General features: G+C 39.1%; 1 protein-coding gene across 7 annotated transcripts in view; it reads right to left on the minus strand.

The window, feature by feature from the left end:
- TFDP2 (transcription factor Dp-2) overlaps nucleotides 1-20,628 on the minus strand; it is a 52,111-nt gene that overhangs the window by 13,770 nt on the left and 17,713 nt on the right. For 4 of the 7 annotated variants that reach the window (XR_015773437.1, XM_014256158.2, XM_088060924.1 and 1 more), the window contains exons 4-10: nucleotides 12,034-12,137; nucleotides 9,080-9,201; nucleotides 6,712-6,759; nucleotides 5,433-5,595; nucleotides 4,746-4,892; nucleotides 2,601-2,669; nucleotides 821-972 (exon numbers count right to left, since the gene is read on the minus strand). Coding sequence is in view for 6 of the 7 variants with exons in the window: in XM_014256158.2 (XP_014111633.1) it covers nucleotides 821-972; nucleotides 2,601-2,669; nucleotides 4,746-4,892; nucleotides 5,433-5,595; nucleotides 6,712-6,759; nucleotides 9,080-9,201; nucleotides 12,034-12,137 (805 nt within the window). In the remaining variant the exon portion in view is untranslated. Of the gene's footprint in view, nucleotides 1-820; nucleotides 973-2,600; nucleotides 2,670-4,745; nucleotides 4,893-5,432; nucleotides 5,596-6,711; nucleotides 6,760-9,079; nucleotides 9,202-12,033; nucleotides 12,138-17,209; nucleotides 17,315-20,628 lie in introns of those variants that run through there. The other 3 variants (XM_088060923.1, XM_005527061.3, XM_088060922.1) reach the window with 3 other exon arrangements.

The following is a 20,628-nucleotide window of genomic DNA, read 5'->3' on the forward strand; positions in this document are numbered from 1 at the left end:
AACTTTTAATTGTATTGCCATTTTGTATGCTGGTGCATGGGTTACTGGAGCCTGTCTATTTTCGCTGTGTGATTGATTTGAAGTTCAGTATAGGATTTGCATACCACAGAGTGAAATCTGTAATCTACAGTATTAGAGCAAAGCCAGCTATTTTCAGCTAATAAACTGATTGTGAGCCGATTACCAATTAACGTAACAGCACCTCAAACTTCAGCCATATTTTCACAGGATGAAGAGCACAAGCATCCACAATTACGTAACTGGAAGATTTTCAGATTAATGTGAATGCAACTGTAGCAGTTTGCTCACAAAGACAGTATTACAAATGTTTGTATCCTTTCTTTCAAATCATTTTTTGCTGTTAAAAAACACTTTCAAGGTTCTTATCATCACCTGGAGTATGTTACTTTTGTGTCACATGGATAACCTTGTGTTTCTGACTGTGTACATTTTAAGCATACTAAGAGTAAGAATTCACATGGCTGCTTTAAAATGTAGTGCTGTCCTAGCAAATAGTTTAATTCATTTATTTCTCCTGTGCAGTGAATGCTCTTTGAAATGTCAGCCTGAAGTGCCTTTTACAACAGTGAAAGTCCGCCTGCAAACTAGAGATTGTAAGGCAGTGCTAATAAACTCATTCATATTATTACTGCAATAGCATTAAATATTTAAAAAAAAACAAGCAATCCCCTGAAGTGACAGCTGCAAATATAAATACAATAATTACTTTTAGTAAACTAGAAAAAATTCCTTCACTTATTTGAGGAAAAATTTGAGGCCACAAACAAGATTTAAATGATAAAATTCCATAAACACTCACTTATCACTTGATATGCTGCAGTCTATAATTGTTCTTTTGCTAGTGTTGACTATGAGGAAAGGCAGCTGTATTGTGGAGGTCAAAGATGGAGGGCCTTGATTTTGCTGTTCATTTTGCTGATTTCTTTGTACCAAGTTTTTAAATGCTATTTGCTGTAAAACAAAAGAAAGAAAAAATTATCATTGACAATGAAAGGTCAGACATCAGTGTTTCTAGGAAATGAAACCTCATAGGTCTTATTTACTAACTCTCAATACCTTAAGTAATCTTTTGTCAAAAAGTGAGTTATGGCCTTTCTCTTGGCACTAGTGAAGTTCACCAGGAGCAGAAGTTAAACCAAGTTTTTACACATATACTATTGACTCTATCCTCCCTCACACTCCCTGGAGAAGAAACAAGAAAGGAGCAGTAAGGCTTGCTGGAGAATGCTTCCCCAGTCCCTTTGAAAAGGCTCTGGAGTCAGAGGTCTTCTCTGGTACTTTTTATGTGTAATTACCTCAGGGTACGAGATAGTTACACTGAAACAAAAATTCCCCAACTTCCCGTATCTGTAATTTTTATTCTCTTTCCCTTCTCATCCATCACCACCTTCTCTCTTTCAAAATAATTAGTTTGGAAATTCTCCTCTGGAAGTTATTAAGCAGGTGCTGTTTGTGACACCACTCACTGCCTGCCAGTTTCTTATATCTGACTGCATGTGTATGAAAATGTGTGGGTTTAGGAAATGTTATTTGAGGGACTGGAAGTCAATGTACTTACCCACCTGAGGCACTGCTTCTTCCATTTAAGGGAAAAAAGATGGATAGAATCCCAAAGGACTAGTAAACCCTTTGGCAATCAACACAATCAGGGCAATAAAAACAGTTGTGGACAGTAAGGGAGTCAATTCTGTCAATGTTTGGACAAAAAGAGGGCCTGAGTTGCCTTATTTTCACCAGTGTAATTTCATGCTACTGTTGGAGGAACTGCTGATGTATTGGGTCAGACAGATAGAATTCCAATTGTACCCTAAATAGAGAAACAGCTTTTGATGATGAACAAAGAAGAAGCATTAGATATTTGAAAGTTTCAGTGAATACCAATTACATGAAAATTGTATCAGTGTAGTGGAACCAGGAAAAAAATACAGCCTTATTGCCTGTAATCTCATAAAATCATTTCATTACATTTAAACTACTAAAAGTCTGCACAGACTAGAATGTTAAGGAATGCTCATAACTATATTTTTTAAATGTTACTTTATAAACAAGATGCATTTGAAATATATTTCAGCAATTAAAGCCAAAAGTCATCTCAAAGGTATGCAACAGAAGATAAAGGTGTTTGATTTGCCATCCTTCCACTCTTAAGATCTAGATATGTCTATATCCCCCAAAACAACTCTGCACACATTTACACAAGTTTTGTTACGAACTTCATAGCTTAGGTCAAAAGAAAATTTGAAGAATGACTCAGGGTAGCTCTGGGGGAACTTAGAGTCAACAAAGGGGACTTGTGAGTTGTTCCCATTCCCACTGAGGTTGCCAGAGCTTCAGCAGAACACTGAGGAAAGCTTGTGGCACACAGATGGAGCATGCTGGTTTACAGCAGGCAAAACTGAACCACAGAGTGTCAGCAAGAGGTCCCCCTACCAGAATCCAGAAAGGTCACAGGGGTCAAACTTCACTCCTTAGTATGTCACAGCTGTTAGTTAAATCTAGGAAGAACTTCAGAGGGTCTAACATGTTGGATTTGCACTTGATATTTTCATTTATGGGGAAAAAATTAAAATTAAATATACCTGCAGTAGCAGTTCTTGCAATTGGGCTCGCTTCTGTTTTATCCTTTCAATCCGCTTCTGTTTTTCTATCTTAAAAGATAAATGCAAATGCATCAAGATACTTAGTTACCTTGTCCATTCCCTTGTACCAAACTGAACAGGCTTTCTTTGTAAACAGGGGCAAGTTGCATGGGCATAAGAGTTCCCCCATTAAACAGGTCTGGCAGACTGTAATGTCTTTCTTTGTCAACAATTTAAACTCCAGTAAGGATTTAATTACTACAAGAGGCTATTATGTCCTGTCCCACCCCCCCCCCCCCCCATTCTGCCTCTTCTGTCTTGCACTGAGTGCCAATTGGCACCAAATCAAACACTTGCTGGAGGAGATGCTTTGGGATTTTTTCCCTTCTGCCCTCCACTCCTTTGGAATTGTGCATGTCCCACTGTTCTCCTAGCTGCAAGCTACTAGACATAAATACATGGAGGGTGGGCTTTTGATCACCTATATCTTACTAGTGACCTCCACTTTTTATTTGAGACTGGATTAAACTGAGAAGACTGCAGCAAAAGCAAGGAGTAGAGGTAACATTTTCTACAGGAGCACAGGCTCTTGCAGCAATTTAGTTACTACTGGTTGATGTGGTCAAGCTGCTGTACCTGGGACACGCAGAGCTGAGACAGGGCAGTGCTGACCCTACAGGTACAGCAGTCTAGGTGTAGTCTTTTAAAACTTAGCTGGCCCAAACTCCTCTATCTTATTTACAATGCTGCTTTGTGGTGGTGCCCTCCTCACACACTTTAAAATGCATCTTTCAGATGGCTTTCTGTGCTGGGACTCTTCAAACCAGTAAGCAGTACAGATTTCAGATTTAGCATGAAAATCATGAAAATTTACAGATTTTCATGTCATTCAGGCATGGTTTCTAATTAACAAGCTCTTTTGCACTGATTTTTGTACTGGTAATCTTATTATGGATTTAAACTGTAAGAACAGTTGCCACTTTATACAGCTTTAAAACCAAAATTAATTTTGATTTTCACACCATGAAAATGCAGCTTTGTTTTACATTCTTTTCTATTATGTCAGGGGAAGCAACGTTTTTTGAAAAATATGCCTGGCTTCCATTATGTGCATGTGTAATTATAGCTGAAACAGTGAATTGCATATGATTATTGAAGATGAGACCATGAAATTCAAGTTCCATATTTGTAACAATAACCTATACTGGAGACAATGCATTCACATGAATGCATACAAAATGTAGATTTAACCAGAATTTAAAAAACATCCTGAAGCATAATGACTGAACACATGCATTCTCCTTGGATGGATGTATTTTTCAAGTTGCTGTAATGGACAAGGACAGTAAAAGCTTTTCTCTTACGACATCTAGAAAGACAATTGATGTAAATGACCCTGCACAAAAAGAACTGTTCTGTACTGGAGAGGCACCCACCCACCTTTTAAGATATCTAATGCCCAAATGTCACAAGCTGAGATGTATTTCCAGACAGCCATTACAGCATGCTACAATAAATACAGTGACTTGTGCTTTTTATTTATAGCACATTTGGCCTGAAGGACAGGCAACATTTGTGCATATAAATTCTGGCATCCCAGTAAAAAACACTGTAACTCTTAGCCTGCTGAAAAAGTAATGGAAATAACTGATAAGTAGTAACTTTTTTTTGCTTTCTCTGGCAGTTCATAACTAGTATTTGACATTCCAGCAGGAATTATTTTTCAATTTAATTTCCTTTGAATTATATTTCCAAGTACAGATATTAATAGAGAATTGGTCTAACTTTAAATGTGAACCATTTTGTGAGCATAACTGAACTTTCTTTTGACTTTCTTCTGCTTAATCCAAGGTACTACAGACTTTAATCTTAAAAATAATCCCTGATTTAATCAATGTCCATTTTTGTAAGGTGAAGAGCTTGGCTTTTTTTAAAAACTAAATGTAATGTATACTAAATGAAACTGAACTAAGTATATACAAACATATTTTTTCAGTTTATTCCAATATCAAAATTTGTATTTTCATAGAGCACAAGAATCAAAACCAATCAGGTTCAAACTGAGAAAACAATCCCTCTTCTAAAGAGCAACTCAATTATCACAACATGTGAACAAAACAGAATTTCCCATGTACCTCCCTTTACCTCTAGATTCTGACATTCCTGAGCTGAGTTTGTAGGAAGGCCGATCCATCGAATTTCCTTCTTCTCCTTTGAAATTATGTTCATTGCCATCAGGACGTTGAGGGCATCGTAAACTCTCCGTCTAATATTTTTCTGATCATAAGCCTGCTAAGAAAACAATACAACACTAATTACAACAAAAGAATTGAATTAAAAAAGGAAAAGCAACTGAACGCATCCTCCACAGACATGGAGAAGATCAAATGCCAAAATGGCAGTTCTGGTTAGAGTGGTGTCAAACCATGATCCTTCATCTGTGATGCCCCTTGGATACCACATGAGCATGCTTGGTTGCAAATGGAAGCTTCAGGCCTTCCTGAAGCATCTCTGCAGGAAATGCCATCATGGCAAGTCTGGCACAGTCAAAAAGCCTGACAAGACCACATATACAAGAGTAGCCTTTTCTTAAAGTTAGTTATTTCAGTGGATTCCTCTACTTTGTTTATAATTTAGAGGGAGTTCAATTCTTCATCTTAATTCTATATTTTTATGTTTTATGTTTAAAAGGGTAAGTCTTTATATTTGAGAACTAGTTAAGTGAGAGTTAAGGAGAGTATGGACTGTGGCAGGACAGTGCAGAAACAGAATTCCATGATAGAACAGACAAATCTGTATTGGTATAACAAAATTCAACACATATTTGCTTACTGAATCTGTTGCTAGGTGGCTGTTAGAATTTGTGAATTCTGATACGAGTTCATCAGCTACTTCGTTGTATGAAGTTGTTCCTTTACGTTGAACTTTTTCACAAACTTTCATTGAAAAATGCCTCAGACCCTTCCCATTTTTATCTCCTTTCTTGCTTCTCTTACTGAAAAGAGAAAAGCATTATTTTAATCCATTGAATGTTAATAGGCTACTTTGTTGCACAGCAAAAGGTCTACTTTTTGCCACAGAAAACTGGACTATCTAAATGAAAAATAAAACTTCTGCATCAGTTTCTTGTTTCTTACAAGTTGGCAAGAAAATGTACTAGAGCCCCTTCCCCTTCTTTGACTATTTCTACATTGATAGCATTTGAACACATGTTGCTGGGAAGATGCTTAAAATGGATTTTTTAATTCATCTCCAGGTGGTCTCACAAAAGAACAATGAAAAAAAAGAGGAAATCGCAGGGTGCTTATGTGCCTGGAAGCCAAGTTTATGTGGATCTCTGATGTGTGTGCCTAAAATAGAAAGGCTCAGACATCCCTATTTAAAATACAGCAGGAGATACTAAACTTGGTCATTAGGGGAATTAAGATGTATCCATCACAGAATATATCTATATCTATATATATATACACATCATAGCATATATACATACATACACATCTATCCTATGATGTGTCCATCACAGAATAGATACAAGAATCTCTTCTGTGGAGAGTAAGTACATATTCATTGGGTTTTAAGGTGCCAAATTAAGAACTGGCAAACTGTCAGGGTTATTTTCCATTCCCCTTCTTCCAGAAAAGCAAGAGCTTAGGTAATGGTAATAGAAAAAAAAAACAGGAGCAGTTGTTTTTATCACACAAACTAGATCTGGATGTGTAATTCAACAGAAGTCTTTAAAAAGTTCAGCTGTGTTGGTTTTGGGTTTGTTTTTTTTTCTTTTTTTTAATTAGTCTCTGAAAATGTGTTCCAGGGAGAGCTGTTATTTTACAGAAAAAGGGCCCCCATCAGCAGTAAAAAGCTAAAGAAACTATTGAAAAAACAATAATGGTTTTCAAAATTGTGAATGTGTTTAGGAAAACAGAATACAGGTAAAAGAAACAAAAACAAGTAAAAAGGAACACCAGCAGACTTAAAAAAAACCCCAACACAGCTTTGATGTGAAGGAGTGAAAACTACTGAAAGCAGGAACTGGACAGTCGTCTTTCTGAAAGGCAAATCTGAAGTAAACCAAGTGTGACTCTATACATAAAATACATTCAGTAACACTCACCTTTCTGAAAAATCTGACTCTATAATTTCTTGAGTCCGTTTTCGCTCCCTAAGACAAGACAATTCAAACTTAAGTTGAAAATAACATTATATCTGTAGACGACTAAAATCACTGTATACGGGGCCTACCTGGTTCTAGTGTTTGCTCTTACATGTTTACTGAAAGGGAAAAATACAACACATGTAGCTTGACAAAATTTGAGGCAAGGTAGTTAGGACTCGTGGAGGAAGTTGTTGAAGCTCACTGCCAGACAAATTCTGTTCCCAATTTTACCATGCTTTGACCATAGGAATTGAGGGAAGTCACTTCACCTGGAACTACAGGAAGTGCTGGTGTAAGCTAGATGTCTGAAGACCATCAAAAAGGAGAAGCTGGGCTCCTTTGAAATTCTTATTTAAAATTCCTCCACGTGGAAGAAAAATGTCTTTAAACAGTGCATAAGATATATCCTACATTTTCAAGCCAGTAAATGTTCAGGAATCTTTACATGAAACCCCAAGGTGTAAAACACTAAACATATTCCTGTTAGAGCTGATGCATACAGAGCTGAAGACTGCCTCTGAAGCTGCCATGAATTCTGAGCAGCAGTCTGCAATCACTGGCCATTCCTTATCATCCTGTTTATTCCCCTCAACAAGTAGGAGCTGCTTTCCAGACCTGCCTTTTCCTGCTGCATCTGAACAAAAACGATGGGTTTGAAAACCTGTGCTTGAAAGCCAGCACACTTCGGTTGTGTGATCCAGAATGCACAACCAGGCCTCTCCCTCAGCAGCACCAAAGGGATTCCTGTCCATGGTGCTTAACTGGGGGCTGAGGAGCTGGGGGTGGGGGGCTGCCCGGGGCATGGGCCTGGAGCGGCAGTGAGTGAGAGCTGTGCCCTGCTCTGCACACCAGGCTGCCAGAGCCTGTGCCCAACCCAGCCAGCCAACGTGCTCCTCCCATTCTGAAAATAATTTGGAGCCTGGGAAGTAACCAATGGGTAAAGCAAACAGTCTTCTGAAGTGTCTTCAGCAAGGGTTCACCACCTCAGTTCAGGAATACCACAGACCCTTCCTTAGCTCTGTTCCTCAAATGAAAATATGGCCTATTGTACAGACTTCCACATGGATCACTATTGACTTTGGACAGACTGTGGTCTGTCTGGAGTCATCTCGAGACGTTTTATGGATGAAGCAAAAGATAAAGCTCATTGGAAATCCTGTGTCTCTACTTGAGGGATGCACACAAACAGAAAGATGGTGCTTCTTGGTGGTGGATGCACTGCCACAAGGCTGCTCTGGGATTCTCCACCACTGGATGACACTTCAGAAAGCTGGGCGTGTTGATTCTTTGGTTTACCAAGCTGTGACCAGACAGTAGAGTTTGTCCCTCTTCTGAGTGCTGAAAGAACATCTGCCTAGCCTCCACATTTCACAAAATTTGCAGGGAAAGAGTAATTTTTGACAACTCCTTCCTAAATAAAATCAGAACTAAGTGCATTCAAAAGGTATTTCAGGAAATGAACACATACTCAGCAAAAAAATTCAGCTTAAAAACTGTGTGGCTAGGCATGCAATTTATTGACTCTCTGTGGGGGAATACAGTAATTGGGAAGTACAACCTATGACAGACCTTGCTGACAGAGTAAAATGGAGAAAGTCAAGTACAAACATTGCACTCTCATTTCTGCTCTTTACTACATGCTCCATTTCCCACCTCTATTGTTGAAAAGGTAATACATTCATCACTGATGAGAAAAATTAATCTAGATGCAGAAATATGTTACTTTTTCAGAGGCAAAGAGGCAAACATCTCTTTTGAGACAGCTAAGCTCAGCAGTACTGATAACAAAATGCCAAGAAACAATGTAAAGACCAGATTTAATTAAAAGAGAGAAAGTCATGTTTGGCTGGAGCACCTCAGAACCCCATGAAACTTGTTGTTAATGTAGCATAGTAACAAAAATACTACACTGATTATATTTAAAGTTTTCTATTAGAATTTATTAAATGCCTTTTGAAGTGTTTTTGATAATCTCCCCCTGTAGGCACCTGCTGCTGTGCTCAATAGCAGTGCTACATAGATATACCATGAACTAATGGAAAAAATAAAGGCTTTGTTTAACAGGAGTTGTTGTGACTCTCCATTTTCACCAAGAAACAGACACTGTCAGAAACCACAATTAAAGCAGACAGTGACTAGTGCTTATAATTCGTGTTCACACACTCCAGACATCAGAAGTGCCTCCCAGTCTGAAAAGCACATGCCATACTTCATTTAGTCGTGCAAGAACTAGAAACTGTAAGTCAGTGTATAGATTCAACAGTATAAGCAATGGAAAAGATCAGAACAGATGCTCAGACATCTTTAAGTGAGACAAAAGCCTTACCCTGGGACCCAGCCGGAAGCTTCTGTTATGTGTGTCTGTGTGACCATTGTTGGAGCTGGGTTATACGGACTCCCAATCAGAACACTCCCTGAACTGGTCAGTCTTTGCGGTGTGCTTATGATCTGTAAAATTCAGCAATAAAAACCACAGCTCTCTTAAGAAAACAGGTTACTACAGCCCAAAATTCATACTAAGTATTGCACTAAGAAAAGTAATAACAATTCTGTACCAGAATTGTAACATACAGAAAAGATGGCATCAGATCTTCATACAGTAAAGTCATTACAGCGCTGCTAATTTCCTATTAATTGTACTGTATTACTGTGTTATTCATATGGACAAGAACCAGACAAATGATTCCAAATAATTCCTAGGTATGGCAGATAGGATCTCTACCTATAGACATCCAATTGTTTCTTCATGAGTACATCTAAGCAACTTCTTGATCAATGTAATCAATATGACCTTTTTTTCTTTCCAATGGATTTGTCTCTTGTAATTGTCCATACCGAATACAACCTGAGCTGCAGGCAAAGCATTCCCTGCAGTTTCTAGCATTCACAAGACTCCAAGGCGCTCTGGCAACTAATTGTGACTACAGAATTCAATGTAAAGTCTTTACGATATAGATAGAATTTATCTGGTGAAACTGTAGGTGAAATTGTAGGTACACTGGTTAACACCAGGACACCCAGTCTCGACTTCTAAATCACATTCCAGTTCATTTTTCAAAGTAGGCCACCAAATTATTTAAATAATATTTAAAGTGAAATAGTACTGATTATCTAATCTTTAAAATAAACCACATTTAATTATTTTGATTCCATTATGGTAAGATTCATACCAAAGCTGCTTGGACAGTGCTTTTTACTCTTATAAAGCTTTGTTTTATTTTACTCCATTTATTAGTGACATTTGAGTAGCGACTGTACTAAACTTTGTAGTTTCCTTTACTGTTTAACTTATCCATCATCTGTGTAAGCATCCCAAGGCACTCTGGTAACTGTTTTAAGTATATGCTTGTTGTAAGTACACAGCAGATATATAGGTACTGCAAGTGTGTGTGTATATATATGCATATATATATATATATATATATATATATATATATATATATACACAAGAACTACAGATAAGTATACAGAATTTGTTTGCTATCCATCATTATTGTTTAGAAAAGTAGAAAAATGGTATGTGAAGAATTCCCCATCTCCCTAGCTCATTGAGCATTATTTCACATCCCCCCTGTACCATGTTGTGACTACATACATGTCTATTTTGTCTTAAAGACATACATTGATCTCATTTATTGTTTGCAAATGTACAGTTTGACAGAACCGAGGAAAAAGAGAATTTTAGAGAAACCAAAACACAGGTACAGGTTATGTATTGATTTCTGGTCCTGGTTGATCCTGGAGACCCAAAGGCGCCTAGCTTTACCCCTCGCAGGCAGGCACAGGAAAGGTGGCACTTCCGGCCTGAGGCAGGAAGGCTGACTGGTGGTTTGGAGCCCGGCGGAACGAGCGCGGCCGCGGCCGGCAGGTGCCGATGGTCCTGGGGGCGAGCGAGAGCCCGGCCCGGCCCGCGCCGCCCTCTAGCGGCAGCCGCCCGCTCCTGCACCACGGCACCCGCGGCCCCTGCGCTGCTCTGAGGGACCCGCAGCGGCCCCAGCGGATGGAACCCACTGCGGGTAAATAAGGCCTAAAGAAATAAATTAATCAAACAAGGGGTCGCTAACACAGGTAGATGCTAACATCTAACTGATGAGGGAGTGCTAACATTGCCACTACCGAGAGCTCGTGAGCATTCGCTTTTAAACAGCCTGCTACAACACAGCTGGGTGTCTCAGAAAGCCTGCGTTAATGGCTATTTCTTAAGAAAATGTTTTCTGAATATAGATCTATCCTTGCAAAGCATCTGAGTAGAAGAATAAAAAAAATTAAAAAAAAAAGTGTGTCTCGCATCACGCAGTAGCTTTTGCAACTTCTAACTGCTATAGAATCTAAATTGCAAGCAGTTGAAACCAAAAGCAGGGCTTGAGAAGTCAGTCATAAGAGTAGGAACTGCATTAAGTGAGCACTCTCCCTGTTGTGGGCTATTTGCTGCGCTGCCAGGACGCATCCTCGGTGGCAGAACTGTTCCAGTGCAGTGCCACAGGGCACAGACCCCAGCGCTGACGCACTGAGCTGTTCCTGGCAGGCAGCCCCTGGCCAGTGCTGGGGGCAGAGCTCTGCGAGCAGGGAGTGCCACGGGGGTGGCTGTGATGTGTGTGCCCCTCTGCCCAGCTGGACAAACCCCCCACAGAACAGCAGACACTGCTCACGTGAAAAAGGCCCAACACCATTTTTACAAAATGCATCAATTTTGGTTGGTTCTGCACTCAGGCTAAGTGCTTGGCAAGAAGGTATCAGGTTGCTAGAAACTGTTCACAGCATTGCCTATTTAGCTCTCTGACCACCAGAAAATCTAATTTTCTCAAAACTAGATCCAAAATCCCTGGAACATCAATATACACATACAGTTATCATGGACAGGAAAAGAGTTTTAAGAAGAGTAGTTTCAACAAGTTTAGAATTTCTACCAACACATCAAAGACACTCTTACAATGCTGGAGATTTGCTGGTGAGAACATGACTTAAAACATTCAAGGAGTGTCAATAATCAGGGCTTTTTCTTAATATATTTTTGAGTAATAGTTAAAATGTCAGCTGGTAAAGCTGTTTCAATTTCCATTCAAAGCCAGAAGATATGTACCCCCTAAGGGCACATACAAGAGCATAGCTGGGAGTGGCAGTTCTGGCATGTCAGGCCTGCCGTGCCCCCAGGTCAGCAACCTCCCATCCAGGTGGGGCACTTTGTGGCTGAGGCAGGAGGCAGCAAGTTCCTCGAGTGTTCCTGTCTTACACCACCAGGAAGTCACAGCCAGTTACACAGGCTGGGGTTGCAAAACTTACCATTTGGGGTCCAACATTCACATTGATTGGTCCCAAGGTTTTTGGCAAAATCTTAGTCGGAGAGTTGGTGCTGGAAACTGGCAATGCAATTACTGAAATATTACCTAAAAAGGGCGGTAAAAGGACAGTTTTAAATTACTTCCTTAGTAACCTGTGGAAAATGCTTTGGCAAATTCTCACACCGCTCTAACATTTTGGCTTTGTTGTCTCATTTGCTGCGAACACACCCTCATGTAACCTCCAGACCTCTCAGCAGATGGACACCTCACAAAACTACACCTTCACTATTTTACTTTCAAAATGGCATGTATTTTATTTCCAGAAACAATTCATTCTTGCTTAAGACAAAGAGCACACAGCCTGACATTCCTCAGCATTAGAAGTGAAAATAATGAGAATACTTTTAAAAGAAGCCAACATACAAATCCTATTTACAATCTTAATCACATGTACAAAATACAAATCCATAAACCTCCAAAGCCTTAACCATTCCTCATCTGACTGTCCCAGAGCGTTCCAGTCATCGATGATGTAAGCCAACCACAGCCTGCCACTGTACAGATGGAGAAAGTGATGCCTTTACAACTCACCTGTGACCAAAGTCACAGAGCTGGCAGCTGGATGTCACAATAAAGTCTCCCATGCCATCTCCAATGTAGTGTGTTCCCATCCCAAGATGTTTATCACCTTTGTGATCCCAAACTGCTCATGGATCTAAGTCATCCTGTCTACTAGAGAAGAGCAGCTCTGAGCTGATAGCCCCAAAATACTGCTGCTCCTCCTCTATCCCAAATTGCATCTTGTATCTCAATTATTTGGAATTAATGTTTAAATCAAAACTGTTGCAGCACCACTGCTACCCCCTGAGCGTTCAAACCGTTGTGCACAAGCCTTTCAAAGCCCTGAGCATGCACTGTGGTGGCAGCAGCTCCTTTCTCTGTGACAGCTTCAAAGCAGGAGAGCTGGGATCAATCAAACACCGGCCCCTTCCTACAACAGCCTAATCCAGCATGGGGAGGGATGGGCTCTGAGGCACAACCAAATATAAGGAAGACCTGCCACTGCCTGGTAATCCAGAATCAGCCTGGGTCTAGCTGGGGTCATGAGGACAAGGATTGTTTCCTGGAGAGCTACTAATGTTCTCTGGCACTGCAGACCACAGCTGAAGGCATCTGAGGTGACACGTCCCTCCAGAGCAGCACAGGCACCAGCCCTCCTCCCACAGGAGCCAGCCAAGACTCAGCTTAGCCCACATGGCCCAAGCTGACTCAGTGGTGTTACACATCTCTGTTCACATCACCTGTTCATCTCCACTGCCCAATTTTCTTTTCTCACTTGGTCCTGAATCATGGTCTTGTTTTCTACATTTTATTTTAGGATACCTATGTTTTCCATTAGGTTACTGAAAAATGATAAATTCAACAAAGTAACTTCTCTGCAACAGGAAGCAGAGGCAACATAAGTGAGAGGAAAAAAAGATCTTATCTTCTGTAGTTACAGCACAAAAGTAGAAAAGATGTAGATTTATGCTAAGTCTCACCTTCTCACCTGAATAAAAAATATTCGACAGATATATATGAGAAATACAAACAAATTGAGACTAGGATGTTCCAATGTTCTGTATTGTAATGTTACGTTGTAATGTTAAAATTATAATGTTATGTTTTGTATAGCTTCTGTTGGCATATGCAGTAATACTACTACATAATATTAATTTTCCAAAAGGCAAATCTGTGTCTGAAAACATCTTCAGAAGCAGCTTGCATCTCTGCTCAATAAAATGAATGAATTATTCAGTCATGTAACTCACCTAGAAAAACAAATATAAACCTCCTACACTTGCAAACCCACCTGCCCAGTAAATCTTTGCTCTGTTATGAAACACCTTTTGTGAGGTAGTGCCAGAGAACACAAGACAGTAATTCATGATTTACATACACTGTGTTCCCATGCTGAGCTCAAAATAGGTCTCCTAATAGAGAACAGTTTCCAGTTTTACTTTTGCTAGAGGATTCTGCCCAGGATTTCCCAAGCTGTGACAGCATATTCCATCAAAACCTAGTCTCTCCCCTCATTCCAGGCTTTTGCCATCAATGATGTGTCACTTCCCAGTACTGCTGTAGGAATTTTCCTCTTTTCTGCTGCATCTGAAACTTTTGATCCCATTATCTCCAGCTCCCATACTATTTCTCCTTGCCCCTTTTCTTACCAGGGAAAAGAAAAATTACTTTCTCTGGTGCTGACAGCGTAAGGTCACATGGCCAAGTACAGTAAAATTGTAGAATGTTGGGTTTGGCTCCCAGCTCTTTTACCACAGGGCTACAGCACAGAGCTGTCTCCAGCCTGCAAGGGGCACTGGGCTGCCACGTTTGTCTGTGCCAGCGTGGCCATGTGGGGCTCCCAGCACTGGACAATGAGCACAGCAGCACAGCCAATGTACACGGCCACCACCTCCACCACTCGGCACAGCTTGCTTCCTTCTCAGCCTGCACCACGCAGACTGGGATCCAGGGGATCCAGCTGCACCTGTGATTGCTTTGAACATTTGTATGGATGTACTTCTCTCACACACATGTGCAGACCCATGACCAAAGCCACACAAACCCACCAGATTTACTGAGCAGCCCTGGAAAAAACACTAGTAAACCACTAATTAGCAGCTACTGCTGCACCGTGCCCTCATTTACAAGGCTCCCTGGAAAAAGGAATATGGGCACCACTGGGGTAAATACAAGAGTCATTCAAATGACTTGATCTTGATTTTAAAAAGATATTTGCTTACATATGGTATGTGTTCAAATGTCAATAAAAAGGATTCACCTTCTAATCCCTGCACAAATACCTCATTTGGCAGCAGTGTTGTCAAAACAATCTTAAGAGTTGACCAAGATTTCATAGAAATGTTTCCTTATCCTTGTTCTTACTTTCAATTTTCTTCATTGGCAAATATAAATATGTGAAAGTGTAGATTTTTAAATACAGATAGGATGAAAAAGAACCAGTTTGTTTTTATGAGTGAGGTATTTCTTATCCACAGTGGCCAAAAAGAAAGAACAACCAAATTTTTCACAGTAAGAAGTTGCTCTTCGTGTTTGTCAGTAGTTGAAAAAATAGTAAACAGAAAGTTTTACTAATTACAACTAAAACTAAAACTAAACTCCCTACCATTTTCTTTTTCTCCCAGTAGCATCATGGTCCAGATACTCATGTGACTTCAATTGCTTCAAATATTATTATATCATTATATAATTATATTATTATTACATTATTATATTTAGGAGAAAGTAGATGTGACAAAACATTCAACAGATTTCTGTATTCAGCTGAAAGCAGAAATATCATCAAAGTAACTATATATACTATCCTAAAGCAACTGCAAAAGCTTTAAACATGACCAAATTCTAAATAAATGCCAAGTCTTAATAACACCCATCATCCGGGGACAAAAAAAGATTACACTGATTTATGTCCTGGGGCACAAGAGCAGTGAGTACAGTGATAAGCTGCACACAATGAGACCCATCAGCCTTGAGTCACGGTAATCTCACTGCATGGATGGAAAAGGTCAGCACAGATGGATCAAACTGGAATGATTTGTATAATAATACACAATTCTTATATAATGTTTCTCAGCAGTACTTTCAAGGCACAAAGGAGGTCAGCATCATTATTCCCCTTTACCTATGGAAATCCAAGCACATGGGAAAGAAACCCACTTAAAACTCTCATAGGGAGGCTTTAACTGCAATGCACAGAAAGCCATCCCAAACTGAGCCTCCTTGGCACTGAAGCAAATTCAGAATAACAATCTTCCAGTGGATATATGTATGTTTCTCTCAGAACAAAAAGCACTTTGCTTCTACATAAATTATTTTTCCATCCTTCAGTCACCACTATTGTTGCTTCTCAGAGAGAGAAACCAGTGTTGCTATAATTTCTTATTTTAAAAAACCATCATCACTACATAACTATTATTCTTCCTGGCATTTGTGCAATAATTTTACTGGTGCACAAAAATAAAAATTCAGTTTAAATGATCTATAGCCTCAAGCAGTCACAGATAAAGTTATTCATGTTTATGTACATGTATGCTCACATGCACACACTAAGCAGCTCACCAAATCAGTTTAAATCATTATGTGCCACCCTAAATAGCTTAATTGCACATAAACATGCACTCCTATCCAAATACAAAACTAAAGACATTTTAGTGATTTTTTTTCCCTGTAAATCTGTTAGGTCTGCAGCTTAGTTGCAAAGATAATCAGAAACAATGTCAACTGGAGAATCTATAGAATCTGTCACACCCAGTTTGAAGGAGACCATGGCTGATGGGAAGCACAGCCCAACCAGCTGGGGTTACACACAGTGCATACATCAACAAAAAAAGCCATTGAATTTTCAAACAAAACACCAGGGAAGTGTTGGTAATTTGGATTTCATATTCAGAGCTCTAAACAAATGTCCACTTTTTAAAAGTGTCTCAATGAACAGCCATTTTTAATAATATAGCCTATAGCTTGATGATGATGGCAGAAACCCCAGCTCAGAGCTCTGAGATATCAGCAGCCCTTTAGGATATTTTGCAACAACATATGTGATGTGTCCTCAGGGTCCTTTATTACACTAAGACATTTACTTATCTCCAAGATCAGTACTATTAGAGCATGTAGAAAATTTGAATTATTACCACGTTCTTACTACACATGTATTTTCTTGTTACATTTCTTAATTTGTGCTTTGCACAAAATTACTGGTTTACAAACCTAGCTTCAAAAATTCCATAGAGATGAAATCAAAGAGATCTGTAGAAAAGAAAAAATAAAATGGGGCAGACAGTTTTTCAATGTACTTCAGGCTTATACAGAGCAGTACAATTTCAGTCTTTTACTGTCCAATTTGAGACAGACCTACAGAAGTTAACAGCTGTATGAATCTGAAGGTACCAGGCACAGGCCTATGGATAACTGCTTCTGATGTCTTGGTCATTTCAGCAGATCTCTTCAAGCATACAATGAAGTACTTCTATTACAGCAGTGCTGTGTGCTAAGTTTTTAAAACAGCAACTCCAACAAATCAGGGACCCTTGGGACTTTAAGCTGGCACAGAGCCCTGAAAGCTGTACACATTCCTGTGCATGCACAGGTTTTATGGGGCAAGGGTAACACAGACCCACCTTCTGCTCAGGATCACCGGGAAAAGTTTCATTTTCCATTGTTGTAATAGATGTGAACAGGATTACAAAACTTCAAGCATGTAATTTAGCGACTGGGAGTGTCTCCCAAACAGATTAACTTCTAAATCCTCATGGTTACACCTGAAACTTTTTATCATGAACTCTACAACAGGTCTGGTACAATTCATCACAGCTCACAACAATTAGCCCAAACGAAAGCAGAGCTGCCACTACCCAACTCATTCACAAACCAAATTACACCTGCTGAGGACTAACTTGAACTATTCTATTGAAACAACTTAATTGAATGCGTCAACTCCACCAAGACATTTTGCCACTTAAACCAGAATTTTGCATGAATGTTGAATGCAGTTCCTTAGTTCCAGTCAATCAACCTTATTGGACATCAAAGTTCTGTCAACACCCAGGAGAACATCAGTCTTGATAGCATGGATCCTCCCAGGAGTGCCTCCCAACAGGCACAATTCATGATGGAAAACTGACACATACGTACAGATCTATCCCCAAGGCTACAAACAGCCATCTGTGTTCTACAAAACTTAAGAGGAAGCATCTCTTTTACATTCAGCAACTCAAGAATATTCATTTACTAAACAATGAGAAGTAAAATTAAAATGCAGGTCTCCTAGAGGAGTAATTTCAATCACTAGTAATTTCAGGTATGGAAATGAAGCACAGCCAGCCCAGCCCAGCCTGTCACAGCTGAACAATTTTGATTGCAACAATAAGAATCTACTATGTCAAAGACCAAGTGAAAAGGACTTTCAGAAAGGAGATGTCCTGACAGTGCTGCATGGGCTACTGAAATATTTTATCCAGTGGTGGTCCTTGCACAAGCAGTCCCTGGCATTTGATGAGTACCATGGCCATCAGTCAAAAGCCATCTACATGTGGCATTCCCCCTCAGATCCAATGAGTGCTCATTTCAAGTAGAAGAAACAAGCTCCAAAGAGAGAGGCTTTTAGCCAAAAGAGCCTGTTACCTATGAGATAAAGGCAACACATGTAGGGAAGTGAATTGTCTGTTGAACTAGAACTATTCACCAAAAAAAGTGAACATTTGAGTTAATGCTCTGCTGAACACTGTGAAATTTCTTCTAGGCACACGTAGGAAAAAAAAAAATCTGGTTCCCTTCAGAATTAGGCAACAAGACTTTCTATGAGGATTACAAATTTGGATGTATATGCTTTGATTCTTCAATCATCACATTTAAAACATCAAATTCCTTAGTCAATTTGCATTGCATTTAGATACACTGGTTACTGGAAATATTTTTTACCCTAGACATCATCTACACAAGGAATAAAATCAAATATAGAAAGTATTCTAAAAAGCCTGAATGAAAAAAAGCTGTAGCAGGAAGATGACAATATTCACTAACAAACACAGGAAACAAGCTATAATGAGAAAACTGAATCCCCAAATAAACCAAACAAACTGTTAACCTAGTTAGAAACATTAATTCAGGTTTAAAAATCAGCAAAAGTGACACAGCAGTACTCTAAGACTTACAGATCAGATTGCAATACCTAAGCATTCTGTGAGCATTAACTTATGTAGCAAAATACACCTGGAAAACATCCAGAGGCTGTGCATGGACCCTAAAGGTAAAGGACACTAAAGGTAATGGTGGGAAAGATAAATGGAGCCTGATAAACACTGCAATGGCAGCAACAGAGTAACTCCTTCAAGATGGTTCACGGGAAAAACTTGTGGAGAAAGGAGATTTTGAAAACAGCCTGTGAATGGAAGAAAAGCAGAGAAGTCCATTTTGAAGTGCAAGGGTCACATGATCAGCTACTTTGATTACGCATTTTTAGTGAGACAAAAACAGAAAGTTTCCCCAACAACAATTATCTTGTGGTGGTAAAGCTGTGGAAGAAGACTGCAGTATCTGTGTGAAACAGAAACAGCAACAGCTGACTTGGTGTCTCGAGACATTCTCATGCAGTCTGAAACAGCATCCCCAAAGAGCCAGGCTGCTGTTACTAGGCAGTGGCTCACCTAGAGCAGAACAGCATTTTTCAAAATTTGACCCAGTAAACCTAGAATTTCACAACAGATTTCATAGAAAAATAAAAGATCAGGGCTCATTAGTAAAAAGGAAGATATTTTGCAAGGATTTTTCTATGTGCTCAAGGTTCAGCACAGGAATCTGAAGTGTTAAATTAATGCAATAGTGTTTGTGCTAATTGTATGCACCACAATTATCTTTCTGGAAAGAAAAGAAAGATGCAATTTTTTTTAAGCAAAGATTTCTAGCCCTTGAAATCTGATGCTTTCTAGAAGGTCTTCATTAGAGCAAATGGCCTCTCTCCTTTGCTCTTGAACATATCATAAATCCATCATGCTTCAGTCTAAGAATACTAGGAAGGCATATTATAAATAGGCCCAGGCATGTAGCAATGAATTGCCTTTAATTTTACTATAGCAAATTATTTAATTTAAATAATGTATACTAAAAAGAAAAACAAAAACCAAACTGCCTTCACTAGGAAGCTCACAAAGCCCTGTCAAGAGCTAGTGGATTTGAACACCTGTTTGGACTTTTTCCCCCTCCTTAATTTCCAGAGTTCAGCAATGGACATGCCAAAAGAAGAAGTAAAGGATACTTTAGACTGAAAGTAGGAGACACAGCTTAGGTAATGGCTGTATCTGTACAAGTTTCCCCAGCTTTTATGGAATATTTGATGTTCTAAGAAGAGCAATCCATTGTGAATGTTTTATTTCAATAGAGACGGCAACAATTTCTAATTATACCTCAAGGTTAAAAAAAGTCCCAAAAATCATTAGATCATAGCATTTTATAAAATACACAAAAATTAAGGTGGTAATGCATCCATCATCCCAGAAGCAAAATCTGATAAAGAATGGGGTATGGGTCACTGGGATATTCCTAACATTAATGACCCATGTTTTATAAAGTTATTCAGTTCTTTTCTGGACAAATCAATTGCTTGTTTCAGAAATTATTTGAAAATGTTCCACTTAGTCTTTTTCCCTAGCATCACAACACAATCACAGAACAACAAAGCACAAAGGGTAACATGCAATAAAATAGTTTTCAAAGGCCTCCACCAGTTTGTCATGATCTGCAAAGTTTAGAAAACTAGGAAGATACTGTAGCTCCAGCCAGTTTCTGTTTAGATTATCTCATTTTTTCAGTCTCTTAGGTTTGATGGCATGAGCCAAAAATCAACCTTCCTGCTACTACATACATTGGTTTATTGCAGTGGATTACACCAAACCAGTATTTAATTAGAAAGGTTGATTGAAATATTTCCTAAACTGAAAATCCTTGAGTTTTCTAATATAGATAAGGAGTTTGTTTTACTGGAATACCATAGCTGTTATGACTGATCATAAATTGTTTTTAAGTCAAAAGTGATTAATTGAGA

This window comes from Pseudopodoces humilis, chromosome 11, assembly GCF_049639895.1.
Source record: "Pseudopodoces humilis isolate 2021_Gansu_Grassland_sample_001 chromosome 11, ASM4963989v1, whole genome shotgun sequence".
Lineage (NCBI taxonomy): Eukaryota > Metazoa > Chordata > Aves > Passeriformes > Paridae > Pseudopodoces > Pseudopodoces humilis.